Here is a 13063-nt window from a genome sequence, read left to right as displayed (position 1 = left end):
TAATTGGAATTTAGTATAAGTGTTCCATCTGGGGTATTAAAAGATACCTGATTGGAACCACGAGATAAAGGTTAATTGCTTATTTCAGGCTGGTGTCAATGATATCTGTGGGCTTGTGTGGAGAGGCATGGGGAGAGTGTAATAAAAACAAGAAAACTGTGGTTCTCATCCATATCCTGCAAAAGCAAACTATCTCTCCTAAATCTGCATCTACAGAAATTGGGGATTTGTTACTAACAACTGGAAAATGGATCTGTTTGTTAGGTATGGGATCCAGAAACAAAACAACATTTATTTATACCCTTTTATAAATATTTTCATAATACGTTCCTGGGAAGAAGGCCTACGGAGTCATATTATCTGCTCCATACTCCAAAATTAGAATAGAAAGATAAACAGGAGAGCAAAGTACAGGAAATTTAGCATACAAGCAAGCAAACAAGAGTTTTGTTCCTGGGCTTTTCTTTAACCCCATGACTGGTCACATAGGTTCCAGGATTGCACTGGGAAAATCACACTGGCAGGAACCCAGATTGCTATGGCTCCATCCTCTCTCCATGAAACACCACCAAATACCACCTTGGGGGTTGTTATGTGCTTATCAGGTCTACATGCACTTCTAGTGACATGGGATGTACCTACATGGTGTAATTCGTTACCTTCTCCCAGCTCAGATCACACTGCAGAGGTTGACACTCGTATTTCAGCACAGTGCTGCAAAAATGTTTAGTTGGTGCTGAGGTTGTTGGCTGAGTGAATGAGAACAGACTGCATGGCTGAGTACATGCCACTGAGTGACAAACACAAGGAAAAAATGATAATACCGAAGTCAGACAGTTATTCAGAGCAAAAGCCTGCCAAATGATGGTTGGTTGGTCTTCTCTGAAGGAGGAGCAAACTGCCACCTCCGGGGAGCTCACCTGAACAAAGGCAGCGCCGGATTGTGGTAGCACTGACCCACACAAAGCAGACAACCAATGCCCCCAAAGAGGTCAAATAAACAGTTTTAGTTTGCGTTTTGGTTTTAATTCCTTGTATTTTCAACTAAGACATAAAAGGCAAAAATCTCAAACCTTGCTTTTCATGTTTTCATGCGCCAGTGGTAAATGCTTATGTAGGATTTGGCTGTTTCAGCATGTTTCAGTCTGATTTATGAATGTGTGCTACACTCAGAAGGGCTGGGTAAGACCAGAGAAGTCACACTCCTCAAAAAACAAAGCAAACAGTTGTGGGGAAAAAAAAGAAGTTAAATATTTTTGTTGTTTGATCGGCATCCAAAAGTGTTAAAAAAATGAACAAGGTTATTTCTTCTGGAAAGCAGGTGTGAGATTTCTTTTGATGTTGAAATGACATTTTGGTGAGACCTTAAAAGACCTCTGATTGAAGTTCAATCTCTCGAATGAGATTTACAGTTTTGCTTGGATTAGGCTGTATCCAAAAGTCACTGAGTCAGTGGGAAGGCTTTCAATCGATTTGACAAGATTTTAGATCAGATTGTGCAGTTCAAATGTTGCAAATAAAACACCTTTAACAGCTCAGTGTTTTTTAATTTGAATTTTGATGCAGATAATAGAAAATGGAATGGAAAAGCATCAACAAAATGCACCTAAAGAGAAAGGTGAGAGAACTTATTCTCATGGCCAAGAAAGAGAAGTCAAGAACTAATGGGCTTGAACAGCAAGAGTGAAAATCGAGAGGAAGCATTTTGAAAAGCTTTTCCACAGTGATGTCAGTTTGAAGTGTGAGCCTTGTTTAGCAAGAGGAGAGATTGCCTAGGCCAAATGGAGGTTTTGGAAGATTTGGGCAAAATCTGTCAGGAAGATTTTGAGGTGGTGACAATGAGGGTAATACTCAGGGACTAGATCAGTCATCTGCTTTGGAGGGAATACTGGGATGAGGATACCAACAGATAATTCCTCTCAAGGCCCCAGAACAATGTGGATCATGTAATGTTTGTGTGTGATACTCAGGAGAAAGTACTGGAAAACCAAGAGGGCATTTCCTCATCAGGCATCACCAGCCTACTCTCTGGCTTCCTAAGGGCAGAAATTATCTGTAAACTTGCACGTTCTTGGCAAGTTTTTATCCAACAGACCACACTCCTCAACACAACAAATTATTCATTTGTATTTTAATCACATAGATATTAATTTGAAACCAAAGAGTGAATTATTCTTTTGTAAACATTCCTTCCTTTGATTTTAGGTGACACTCCTTGTGCAACAGATTTCAGCTTAAAAAGCTCTGCATTTTATACATAAGCACAGATCTATTATTGTTTCAGTGAAATTTTCAGCGTTAAAAACAATGCTTCAAACAATTAGAACAGGGTACAGCTACAACATCAAATGGCATATTTCTTCTTCCAGAACTAAGTCTTCCTCTCTTTTAATAAACCTTGAAATATTTATTATTGCCTCATTCATATTTTTTCCTCCAGCTGACATTATTTTAAGGTATCTGATGAATGTTCTTGGGAGAATGTGAGGAGATAATTAAAGAGTCAAAAAATGATAAAATGACTGCGCCAAACAAATTGTGCAATGATTTTTGAAATTATTCTTAAATCATTTAAGAGGAGTTAGGATTACAAAGTTATTTTAGAGCTTGCAACAGGCTAAGGTTCACTCCATCTCGGCTTGTTACAAATGGCACATATGTGATTGCTGTCAGTGAAGAATTTTGGTGGCTCACAGTATGAGATTGTCTCATAATTGGCCTTTGTTTCACATTATCCTCTGTAAAAGTGGTTTCTTCATTGCAGGCCTCAGAATAAAACCGGCAAGAACGAAGACAACGATGGCCAGGATGGCAACAGCAGCAGTGAGAGGCCCGAGCACGTTACCCGCAGTGGGAACCGTGTTGGGAGGAGGCACGGAAACATCCAGTCCTGTGAGGGAAGAGAGGAGCATTTGGTGTTGTGGTGCCATGGGGCAGGGCACAAAGAGCTGCTGTGCTAAAAGGGATGCTTTCTAGATCACAGCCAGAAGAGAAGTTCTAATTTCATTGCCCTTTGAACAGGCGTTTTGGTACCAAGGATGACAACTAAGCAAGCTTCATGAGCAGAAGACAACTGAAGGAATTAAACATTTCTGAATAAATCTGGGAACGTGCTTCTCAGGGAGCAGAGCTGGCAATCAGCTTACACAGTCAGATTGGAGCTAATTAGTCCAATGGAATTATGGCACTACCTTGGGTTACTGTTTTGGGACAGCCAAAGCGGCTGTCATTTTTCTTGCATGTAGATGAAAATAGTTTGCAAGGTATTGAAAGAGGAAGGATGTTGTAGACAGGGTTCTATGTACTTGACATAGTATCTGGCAACTCTACCCGCAGCAGAGGGGTTGAAACTTTATGATCTTCGATGTCCTTTCCAACCCAACCCATTCTATGATTCAACAATTCTGTGATTCTATGATTCTACGATTCTGTGACAACGGAGCCAAACAATCCCTTCCTGTTTACGGTGCAGTTAACATAAGCAGATTTCAAGGACAGATGTCAAAAACAAATAGAGCTATGGCTTTTCAGTCTTAGAGCAAATACGAGATAACTTTACTTGACTTTACCAGTATTCCTGCTCTGAGCATCTCCTCGAAGCTTCAGCGGTCCGACAACGACATCTACTTTCTCCTGGGCAGGACTTGCCTCTCTCTTGGAGCGGCTCAGGCAGCCCTGGTAGCAGCGGGAGGAGTAGTCGCCCAGCCGGCACACCGCCAGCTCGCACCGCAGGTAGACCGACGTGTGGCGGTTGATGAACTCAAAGGCATTAAACTTGAAGCGAGCAAAGTGGCTGTAGGGGGAGTAGTATGAGGCATAGGAAGAATCTCTGATACATCTAGAAAGAAATGAAGAGAATTAGTCTTTATGGATTTACACGTGCATTCCTTCAAAAATACAGCAAATTAAAACACAGCCAGGTGCTGAGAACAAAAATAATGCAACTTTTAGACTGTGTCTAAGTATACCTAAGTCCTATGAAGAAGCTAGAGAGGGAAGTGTGCCAAGTGGTGAAGAGGGGAGAATGGGCTCCTCGCTCAATGTCAGTTCTATGTGAGGCACAACGAATGGGCCTGACGCTTGACATGATTCTGCTGGATTTACTAAAATGTGAATGCCTGTGACAATAGATTTCTGATGCCAGTTTTCACCATCTCATCCATCCATCCCACTGCTCACTGAGTTTTGCATATAAGAACAAGGACAAAGCCAGCAAAACAAAATATTAGTAAGGTTTAAGTTTCATTTCTTAGGCCTAGGTTGTAAAAATAAAAAAATAATAAAAAAAAAAATCAGAGAACTCTTTTAACAGTCCATTGATAAGGAGATCCAAACCAGTTCTCACTGTCTCTGTTCTTTTAAAATAAATGCAGGAAGGACATTACCACTACACATCTAGAGACTTGCGAAAGCTCTTACCCATCCTTAATTATATCATAGGCCAGAGTGTTAAAATCGTGAGGATCAGGTGATGCCACACATGTGTCCACAAACATCATCAGATTTGGGTCAGAGCTGTGAAGGTAAGCTTGAAGGTACAAATTCTGGTTCAAGTCAATGTAGTATGGAGAGTCTCGCACTGGCCGCAAGAATGATGAGGAATCATAAAACGTAATGTTTACAGCATATCTTCCAAACTGATTTTCATTCATATCTACAGTATCGTCAGCAACATACATCACTTGCATCCATGTGTTTTGTAGCATTTTGCAACTGATATGTAACAGAAGATCCTTTTTCCTCTTTATTATGTGCCCGGAAGAGATAACTTTGATCGTGTTGGAATAGTTGATCGTATCATTGCTTTCCTGTAATGTAATTTAAAAAGAGGAATTGAATTTCTTATACATTCTGTATCCTAAGCTTTGATAGAGTAATATGCACTTAAAAAAGGGTAGTTTCATCTTAAGCTCTTTGAACTAAGCTTGATGTTGGTCATTTCTGCTCAGATGTAAACAAACTTGCTGATATTTAATTAAGCAGAAATTAGTGGAGAGAAACTTCTGAATTCACAGCAGAGCCAATTTGTTGCACTTCTGTACACTGACCATGAAATGCACAATCACCCCAAATCTGCACGGCACTTACAATGATGATTTTCTTCCCTGAAAAGTCATTTCTATTGAGCATGAAGATTCCATGAGGCAAGGAATACTGAAGCAATTAAACCTACAGGTCTCATTGCACTTAGCACTGAGGACCACAGCGGTCCTTTAACGACTCATTTCAGTGTGCCCTGCAGTTCGGTGCAGGGCTGTAAGCATACCTCTCGTGTCGTCCCACAGCTGTCATAGGGAATGTTGAACACAACCTCACGTGATGTGAGCGTCGGTTCACAGCCAGTGTCATTCAGGGTGACCCCCTCTGCACTGTAGCCCTGGGACTGGAGATAGTCCCTGCTAACCACTGCGTGCATGTAGTCTGGCAAGCACGTAAGGGCTGGTGGAAGAAGAAGAGATGATACATTTGTAATTTAGGCAACTGGTTAACGATCAAAGGGTGCTGATTTTTACTTAAAGCAGCTTACATGACAACCCAGAATATTTTGCACACATCACTTCCTATCCCATACATCTTTAAATACATGCACATGTTTATTTTACAAACAGACTCTATAACAGGCTTGTCTGTTGAGCAGCGGTTTCTGTTCTGAACAGGAACTTACCGATGTTGTGATCTGCTGGAATGGAGGAGTAGTGGGCCTGAAACCCTCTAGATGTGTATCTTGAATCGCTGTGAAAGTGAACGCTCATCAGGTTTGAAGATGACGTGTACGTGCGAAAGGACCCAGTACAAATTCTCTCAAGAAGTGGAGAAGAGTGTGGGGGCCCATCATAGACTTCAATGTAGTCATACTGGCACCTGCTGCTCTGCATCCTGAGAAACAAGCATCAGCACCTGTCAGTGTGTTCCAGAAGCTCTGGCTGACCTGATGAAAGCCTTCAGCACTTGAAGTTTTTGGGGCAGAGGTTTTATTCATTGTTCATGTAGTTGCAAGCAGAAAACACCTCACTGATCCAATCTGTTCAAGTCTTCCAAACGCTGGAAGACACTTAAGTTGGGAAGGTTGCCTGTCTCAAATATACTTTCAAATTCTTCAAGTAACTTTGGCTTTGTTATCTGCCTGGGGAATTGACAATTTACTTACGCAATATCTCTAAATGTGAGCATAACACGGAAATTATTCTGTACTTGTATTTCCCACACACAGTCAGCGTTGTTTGGATAACTTCCAGGGTGGTTTGGGCTCTGCAGCATCCCAGAGGAATTTGAAATTAAGCCACCACAAAAATAATTTGCTGCAAAAAGAAGTGGAAGAGAATTTACTCACAGTAGTCCTTACAAAACAGAACTTTTGCTTTATGTAACTAATCTACAGCTGCTGAAAAGCAGCTCTCCTGCTGGCTTCAGGTCATATTCAGTATGTTCCAAATCTAAACAAATATTTGGTTTTGCTGTAGGTTTACTTTCACATTGCTCGTTCGTTGTCACATCCGTGGTGTCAGATCTCCATCTTCAGGTTGCTCTGATCTCTTCTTCCTGCAGTCGAGGTCTGGTTCTGGGAGGGGTCATGAGAATCAACATGGGAACACCTTCCTGAACAGACAGCATCCCCTCACATGGAAATAAGCACTCCAGGCAGCTGGGCAAGGCCTTAAATGAATTATCTCTTGCTTTGCCTATGAGGGTGGCTACGGAATGCCAGCATGAATGTGTTCTTACATAAAACACACAGATAATCCTTACAGCTTCCTTATAGGAAGGTGAGCATAAGCTCTGAACTTAATTCCTACAGCGTGTGACATGCAAAGGCAATCCTCCATTTTTTTTTCTGTGAATGCTCAAGTTCTGAATTCTGCTTCTCACTGCAAAAAGAGCAGGATGAAGGCCATGGAAGCTGTACATCCCAACAGGACCCAATGTACAACACTTGACTGATAAACTACCTGCAGCTGTGAATGCAAATGGTGAACATTTCAAGTAAAACCGTATCAGTTTGAAAAATGCTGTGTGAGCACTGTATAAAAATCATCACACGAAATAAAGGGTACTACACACAAACAACAAATGTCAATAGAGTAGCAGTGTGCCTGCGGTCTTGGCATGCCTTGACGTCAGTGCACTTTGGGTTGCTTGCTCTGAATAAAAGAACGTGGACACCTTGGCAATACTAGTCTACGGTTTGGTCCAACCAAAGAGCTCAACAAAATGCAAAAGATGAGAGCCACGGAAGAGTCTTACCCGCATCTGGTGCTGGGGAGCTCACAGCAGCTGTGGTGGAAGAATAAGAGCCACGGGTGAGCTGTGATGCTCAGATGAAGGAGCACCAGGATGGGGTGTTGGATGGAGGGGTTGGAGCACAACGAGGCACTCATGGAGCTGAATCCCCATCACCCACATACCTGCACAGATGACACTGGCATCCTCCTCGTGCCCACAGTTGTGCACGGCCCAGCCGCCGTGCCGGCAGCTCAGCAAGGAGGTCTCGTCCCCACGACACTGCACGTTGTCCAGCAGGATGCGGCCTGTGCCGGCACCAAAGCGAGCGCTGCCCGGGGCGGCGATGGCCGGCCCACAGCCCAGCTGACGGCACACCACCTGCGCGTCCCTCAGACTCCACAAATCGTCACACACTGTGCCCCAGCGCTGCCCGTCCTGCACCTCCACGCGGCCCTCGCAGACATGTTGACCATTGGCCAGCCGCACACGGGAGCCTGGGGTGTGGTACATTGAACCACAGTCAGGGCATGTCAGAACTCCCCAGCAGAACCCATCTCCAAGGAGCTCCCATTCCATGGCACGCTCATCATGCAGAGCATTTCCACAAAATACTTATGGAAATATTTATCCACTGAAGGGACACAGACTCCATGACCCTCTTCTGCCGTGTCCCCAGCTGCCATAAGAAGAAATTTCCCTACTAGCAGTTTCCCTGCCCAACAGATCCTGGCCCCAAGACACAGGCTTCCAAACTACCAGCTCCTCCTCATGCTCTGCTTGCATCCTCCCTGCAGATTTGACTGCCAGGAACGCTTAACTGGAATGCATTCAAGACTAGGCTGGATGTGGCTCTGGGCAGCCTGGTCTGGTGGTAGGCGATCCTACATATAGCAGAGGGGTTGGAATTAAATGACTGTGGTCCTTTTCAAACCAGGCCATTCTTTGATTCTATGATATGAGTGGTCCACGGCTGGGAGATCACCTCCATTGCTAACTGGTGTGAGAAGGGACATCGGGGGCACAAAGAGGCACAGTGGATGACAATGGGCACACTTACCTGCAGTGCTGTATTCCACCGGAAAGCTCGTGTCTCTCAGCAATATTTCTGGAACAGGGGAACTTGTCTCTGTGGTGGAGGTCAATCCTACAAATACAGAAGATGATATCAGCCACAAGAGGATGGGTGGAATGATGGGAATGCCCAATACAGGGTACAGACAGACTCCCTCAAGAATGAAATCAGGACAAATTATTATTCCATAATATTCTATCTTGACAGAAGTTAATTTATGAATGCATAAAATGGATGCAATTTATAGAAAACACTTTGGAGAAGTAGAAATGTTCCAGTACCTGAACAGACAACACCAGCATCTTCATAGTGGCGGCAGTTGTGACTCCCCCATCCAATGTGACTGCAGTGCTGCAAGGCCAGCTCATTTCCCTGGCACCGCACGTCGTCCAGCAGGATGCTGCCTGAGCCTTGGCCAAAGTAAGCACTGCCCGGAGCTGCAATGGCCTGGCCACATCCCAGCTGCCTGCACACAACCTGGGCATCAGCCAGGTCCCAGAGATCATCACAAACCGTCCCCAGCCGGCCTTCATAATAGAGCTCTACGCGGCCCTCACATCTGTGCCGTCCATTGACCAGGTGGAGGCCGGTTCCTTTGGGAGAGAGGGAGTTGAGCACAAACACAGTTGGATGAGTTAGCTGGGAATGACCTGTACAAGTTGCTTATCCCATCCACGTGCCCCAGGGTACCACCATTCCTCGTGGGTGCCTGTCTGGCCTAGTATTAGCCATCGGTGTGGAAGTTAGATTGAGGGTATGAAGGTGCTTGGTGAGTGATGCTAGGCAGAGTTACCTGCTGTGTTGTTCTCCAGTGGGGAGCTCGTCTCTGGAACTGGGGCACTTGTCCCCAGTGTGGAGGTGGCTGGTATGGTGGCACTCAGTCCTGCAAACAGAGAGGAGAAAATCACTCACATCAGGATTGGTGGTATGATGGGCATGTCACATGTAGGCTACAGACCCCATTCCTCAGGAATGGGATCAGGACTAATTACCCTTTGTTACATTCCACCTTGACAGAGGTTAACAGAGAGAATGGGGGTGGGTAACAGCCTGCTTGAAATCATTATTAAATTGAAAGTGGTATTTAGAGATGGTGATGGCAGGGAAGGGCACAGCTGTAGCACCTGCTCTAAGGCCCAGGACATTATGAGCCAGCTGAGGCTGGAGCTCTCCCCTAAAGCTTCCTCCACTGGAGCTGTGGGACTGTGGGCAGCTGCAGGGCTTGTCCCCATCACCACCACTGGAGCACTCCTGCAGTGGCTCAGCTCCTTTGTGGGAGCAGCTGTTTGCTGCTTGGGGCGGAGTGTGCTGCAAGGCCAGGGAGGCATGACTCACCCACTGAATGGGGCCAGTCCGTCGTGTTCGGTGGACCTGCAGGTGCCAGGTAAGAAAAACATGTCACTTGGTACAGCTCTAAAGACTGCATCCATATAGCAGTAGAGATATCAAGGTAAGTCATATTGCTGTCTCGGTGGAAGGATGACTGAATAACACTACACTCTAATCAATTGAGTGCATAGATTCGGTGCCATTTATAGAAAACACTTTGGAATAGTAAAATGTTCCAGTACCTGAACAGACAACACCAGCATCCTCATGGTGGCGGCAGTTGTGACTCCCCCATCCAATGTGACTGCAGTGCTGCAAGGCCAGCTCATTTCCCTGGCACCGCACGTCGTCCAGCAGGATGCTGCCTGAGCCTTGGCCAAAGTAAGCACTGCCCGGAGCTGCAATGGCCTGGCCACATCCCAGCTGCCTGCACACAACCTGGGCATCAGCCAGGTCCCAGAGATCATCACAAACCGTCCCCAGCCGGCCTTCATAATAGAGCTCTACGCGGCCCTCACATCTGTGCCGTCCATTGACCAGGTGGAGGCCGGTTCCTTTGGGAGAGAGGGAGTTGAGCACAAACACAGTTGGATGAGTTAGCTGGGAATGACCTGTACAAGTTGCTTATCCCATCTACGTGCCCCAGGGTACCACCATTCCCTGTGGGTACCTGTCTGGTCTAGTTTTAGCCATCTGTATTGAAGGGATGGTGGAGGGAGAGACCATACTTTCTCTCTTCCAGACCTTAAAGTCAGCTACATGTATTTCATGCAAAATTTCTATAGAAGACTAAGTGAGATAAGAACAAACAATTTTTGTAAGAAATGAAATTCTTTGATCATAGGAAAAGCACAAATAAGTGAGGAAAAGTAAAAAATGAATTTCAATATCACAATGAAATCCAAGGAAAATTGAAGTAAGAAAAATAGCACTGAAATTTTTTGCTTTGTTGATGGGAAGAAAATGACATGTTTTTGGAACGTGTTTATGTATTTCTTTTCTTTATAGCCTTCCAAATGTTTTCTGTTAAGAAGAGGGAGATAGAGCAATTTGCATTGAATCCTAGATACGTTTGGAAGGTACAACATGACTTTTCTTCCCCCAACCTGTGTCTTACCAGAAGCGTGTATGAGTAGCATTTCTATGTGCTGTAGAAAGACTGTTGAACTGGTGGCAGAGGCAAAGCTCAAAGCGGCTCAAGGAAATGGCTGAGGTCTCAGGGACACAGCAAAATGCAAGGACATCCACTACCACTTCTTCCTAAACCTATGCTCATTGGGTAATCACGGTGGTGCCATAGAAAAATTACCAGGCAAATAATTTGGAATTTACAAGCCATTCCATACTACTGCTGTGCAACAGCACACTGCACACTAAGCAGTGTGCTACTTCGCTTAAAATGACATCAGAATAAGACCAAATTAATTCTTATGGGAAAAAAAAAGGGATTTTAGAGGAAAAAATGGCCATTCTTACCTCTTCTCCCTCGTTTATGGAATTTATATGGAATATGTCTTCCTGTGAAATTGCAAGAGAATTTTAAAGATCTAGAGTCCATATATCACAACTAAATCCTGTAGTTTTTAGGAGTAATTTTACAAGAATTCCACTAAATGTTCAAAAAACTGGACAATGAACACAATGGAATTAAAAGCATTTCAGTACGAATCCACTGGCTTTTACTTTCTTACATGCCTCTGAAAACAGTTAGACATAAAGAAATGCTGAATAACTTTTCATGAACATACCTAGATGGCTGCTCTTAAAATAGATCTATTCATGTGAAACCCATCTGCTTTTCAGTTTGATTTAGCTTTTTCATAATTCAGACATTCTGCATAAACAGCCTGAAAATATCAATTTCTAGATCCATTTTTGGTGAGTTTATTAAAGTGTAAGTAAGTCCCCAGATGAATGTTGTAACATAAGATCTCCAGGATTTATACTTTGGAGATCAAACTAGCAAGCTGCATTTGCCATGATTTTCCTATCTGTCAAATATATGTGTTGCTCATTACTTGACACAAAGTCATCCAAAGCAAAAGAATCTTGAGAAGTTACCAGCTCCAGGATTTCTTCACTTCATCTAATTCACTGCTGATGGACTAGAGGAGCTGTCAAGACAATGCCCAAACTAAATATTTCCCTATTTACGCACTGTTAACTATCAGTTCAAAGTGAGGAGACAGACATTTGGCCCTTGCTTTCTACAGATCTCAACTGTTTCAAGCATTTACTTGGAGATACACATTTATAAACCATACTTATAGAATTTCTTCAAACTGGAGAAGCAAATCTGGGGAGAAACAAACTCGGCATTAGGAAATTAAAACTGATCTAAAACGATTTTACTTTCATTCAAGCAAAATAATTTGCTGGGAATCTAATTAGATACGATGCATCCTGCTTTGCACTTCACAGGTGTCAAAAATGGAAAAGTCTTCAAAGTGACAAATGCAGCTCTTGCTGTGACCCAGGAGACAAAGGCAAGGCTGGGGAATGAAGGCAAGAGCAGAGAGAACAGAAAAAGAGAGTGAGAGAAAGATGGCAAGGAGAGGACAGATAGGACAGATAAAGAAAACTGGATGAGGACAATATAAATTGCTATAATGATTCTTATATAACTAGTTAGAAAAATCACCTGCAATTACCGTAGGTTATGCACAGTATTTTTTACCTCAAAGGTACCTACATCACTTAGGAGACAGTAAATGTTGTGTAAGGAAAAAAGGACCAAAAAATTTTTGAATGAAAATAATTTCATGGCTTTGATTGTTTTTATCCATCACACAGTGATAGACTATGAAAACTAATCTCTTTTATATTTCATTAAATTGTACATAAGATGAAGAAGATTCAAATAACTCAAGCAATATTTTACATGTAGCCTACATATTCACATACATATTCTACAATAGGTATCTATTTTAGTAAAAAATAAATAAATTCTTCCATAATTCCTAGGTCAAATTTCTGTAACTGGGAGAACCACACATACATTATGTAGTCATAGACACAACTCTAACAACAATTCAAGGCACTGAAACAAGGACTATCCCATGGGTGCAGAATGCACTCTGCTAAAATATTTAAATAATTATTACAATTTAATATAATTAGGAACAATTTTGTTCTACTAGAATTGCTAACATCAAGATGCATTCAATTTTACCTTTAATCTTTTGCCCAAGTTAACACCAGCTTGACTATAATTTTTGTTAACAGAATCAACAATCTTTATATTTCATTTTCTATGTGCCTTGGAACAAGTCTAAGTGGTTTACCTGATCTGGCCTCCAGAACTGCTGCACCAAGCAAAAGGAAGCACATCAATATCATAGTGGTACCCATCTCATCAAGAGTTGTTGATGGAAAGAACCATCGGGATATATACTCTCTATTTCTGAAGGGGAGTGGCTTTATAGATCTCTTTTTCTACAG

The 13063-nt window shown here is 43.0% G+C and overlaps 1 protein-coding gene across 1 annotated transcript; it reads right to left on the bottom strand.

Moving 5' to 3' along the window:
• Positions 1–2544: 2544 nt before the first annotated feature.
• On the bottom strand, positions 2545–12973 carry LOC100541518 (deleted in malignant brain tumors 1 protein-like). Its single transcript, XM_019617892.2, has 15 exons — positions 12907–12973; positions 11099–11140; positions 9865–10245; positions 9629–9664; positions 9087–9176; positions 8575–8886; positions 8279–8365; positions 7404–7715; positions 7243–7272; positions 6149–6299; positions 5666–5877; positions 5267–5439; positions 4420–4808; positions 3570–3838; positions 2545–2890 (listed from the first exon to the last, which is right to left on the bottom strand). The coding sequence occupies exons 1-15, from the start codon at positions 12971–12973 to the stop codon at positions 2727–2729; spliced, it is 2715 nt and encodes a 904-aa protein (XP_019473437.2). The 3' UTR covers positions 2545–2726.
• Between the last annotated feature and the right edge of the window lie 90 nt (positions 12974–13063).

This window comes from Meleagris gallopavo, chromosome 8 (genome assembly GCF_000146605.3).
Source record: "Meleagris gallopavo isolate NT-WF06-2002-E0010 breed Aviagen turkey brand Nicholas breeding stock chromosome 8, Turkey_5.1, whole genome shotgun sequence".
Classification (NCBI taxonomy): domain Eukaryota; kingdom Metazoa; phylum Chordata; class Aves; order Galliformes; family Phasianidae; genus Meleagris; species Meleagris gallopavo.
The sequence above is the reverse complement of the archived record's forward strand: the minus strand, read 5'-3'. Positions and strand labels throughout refer to the sequence as shown.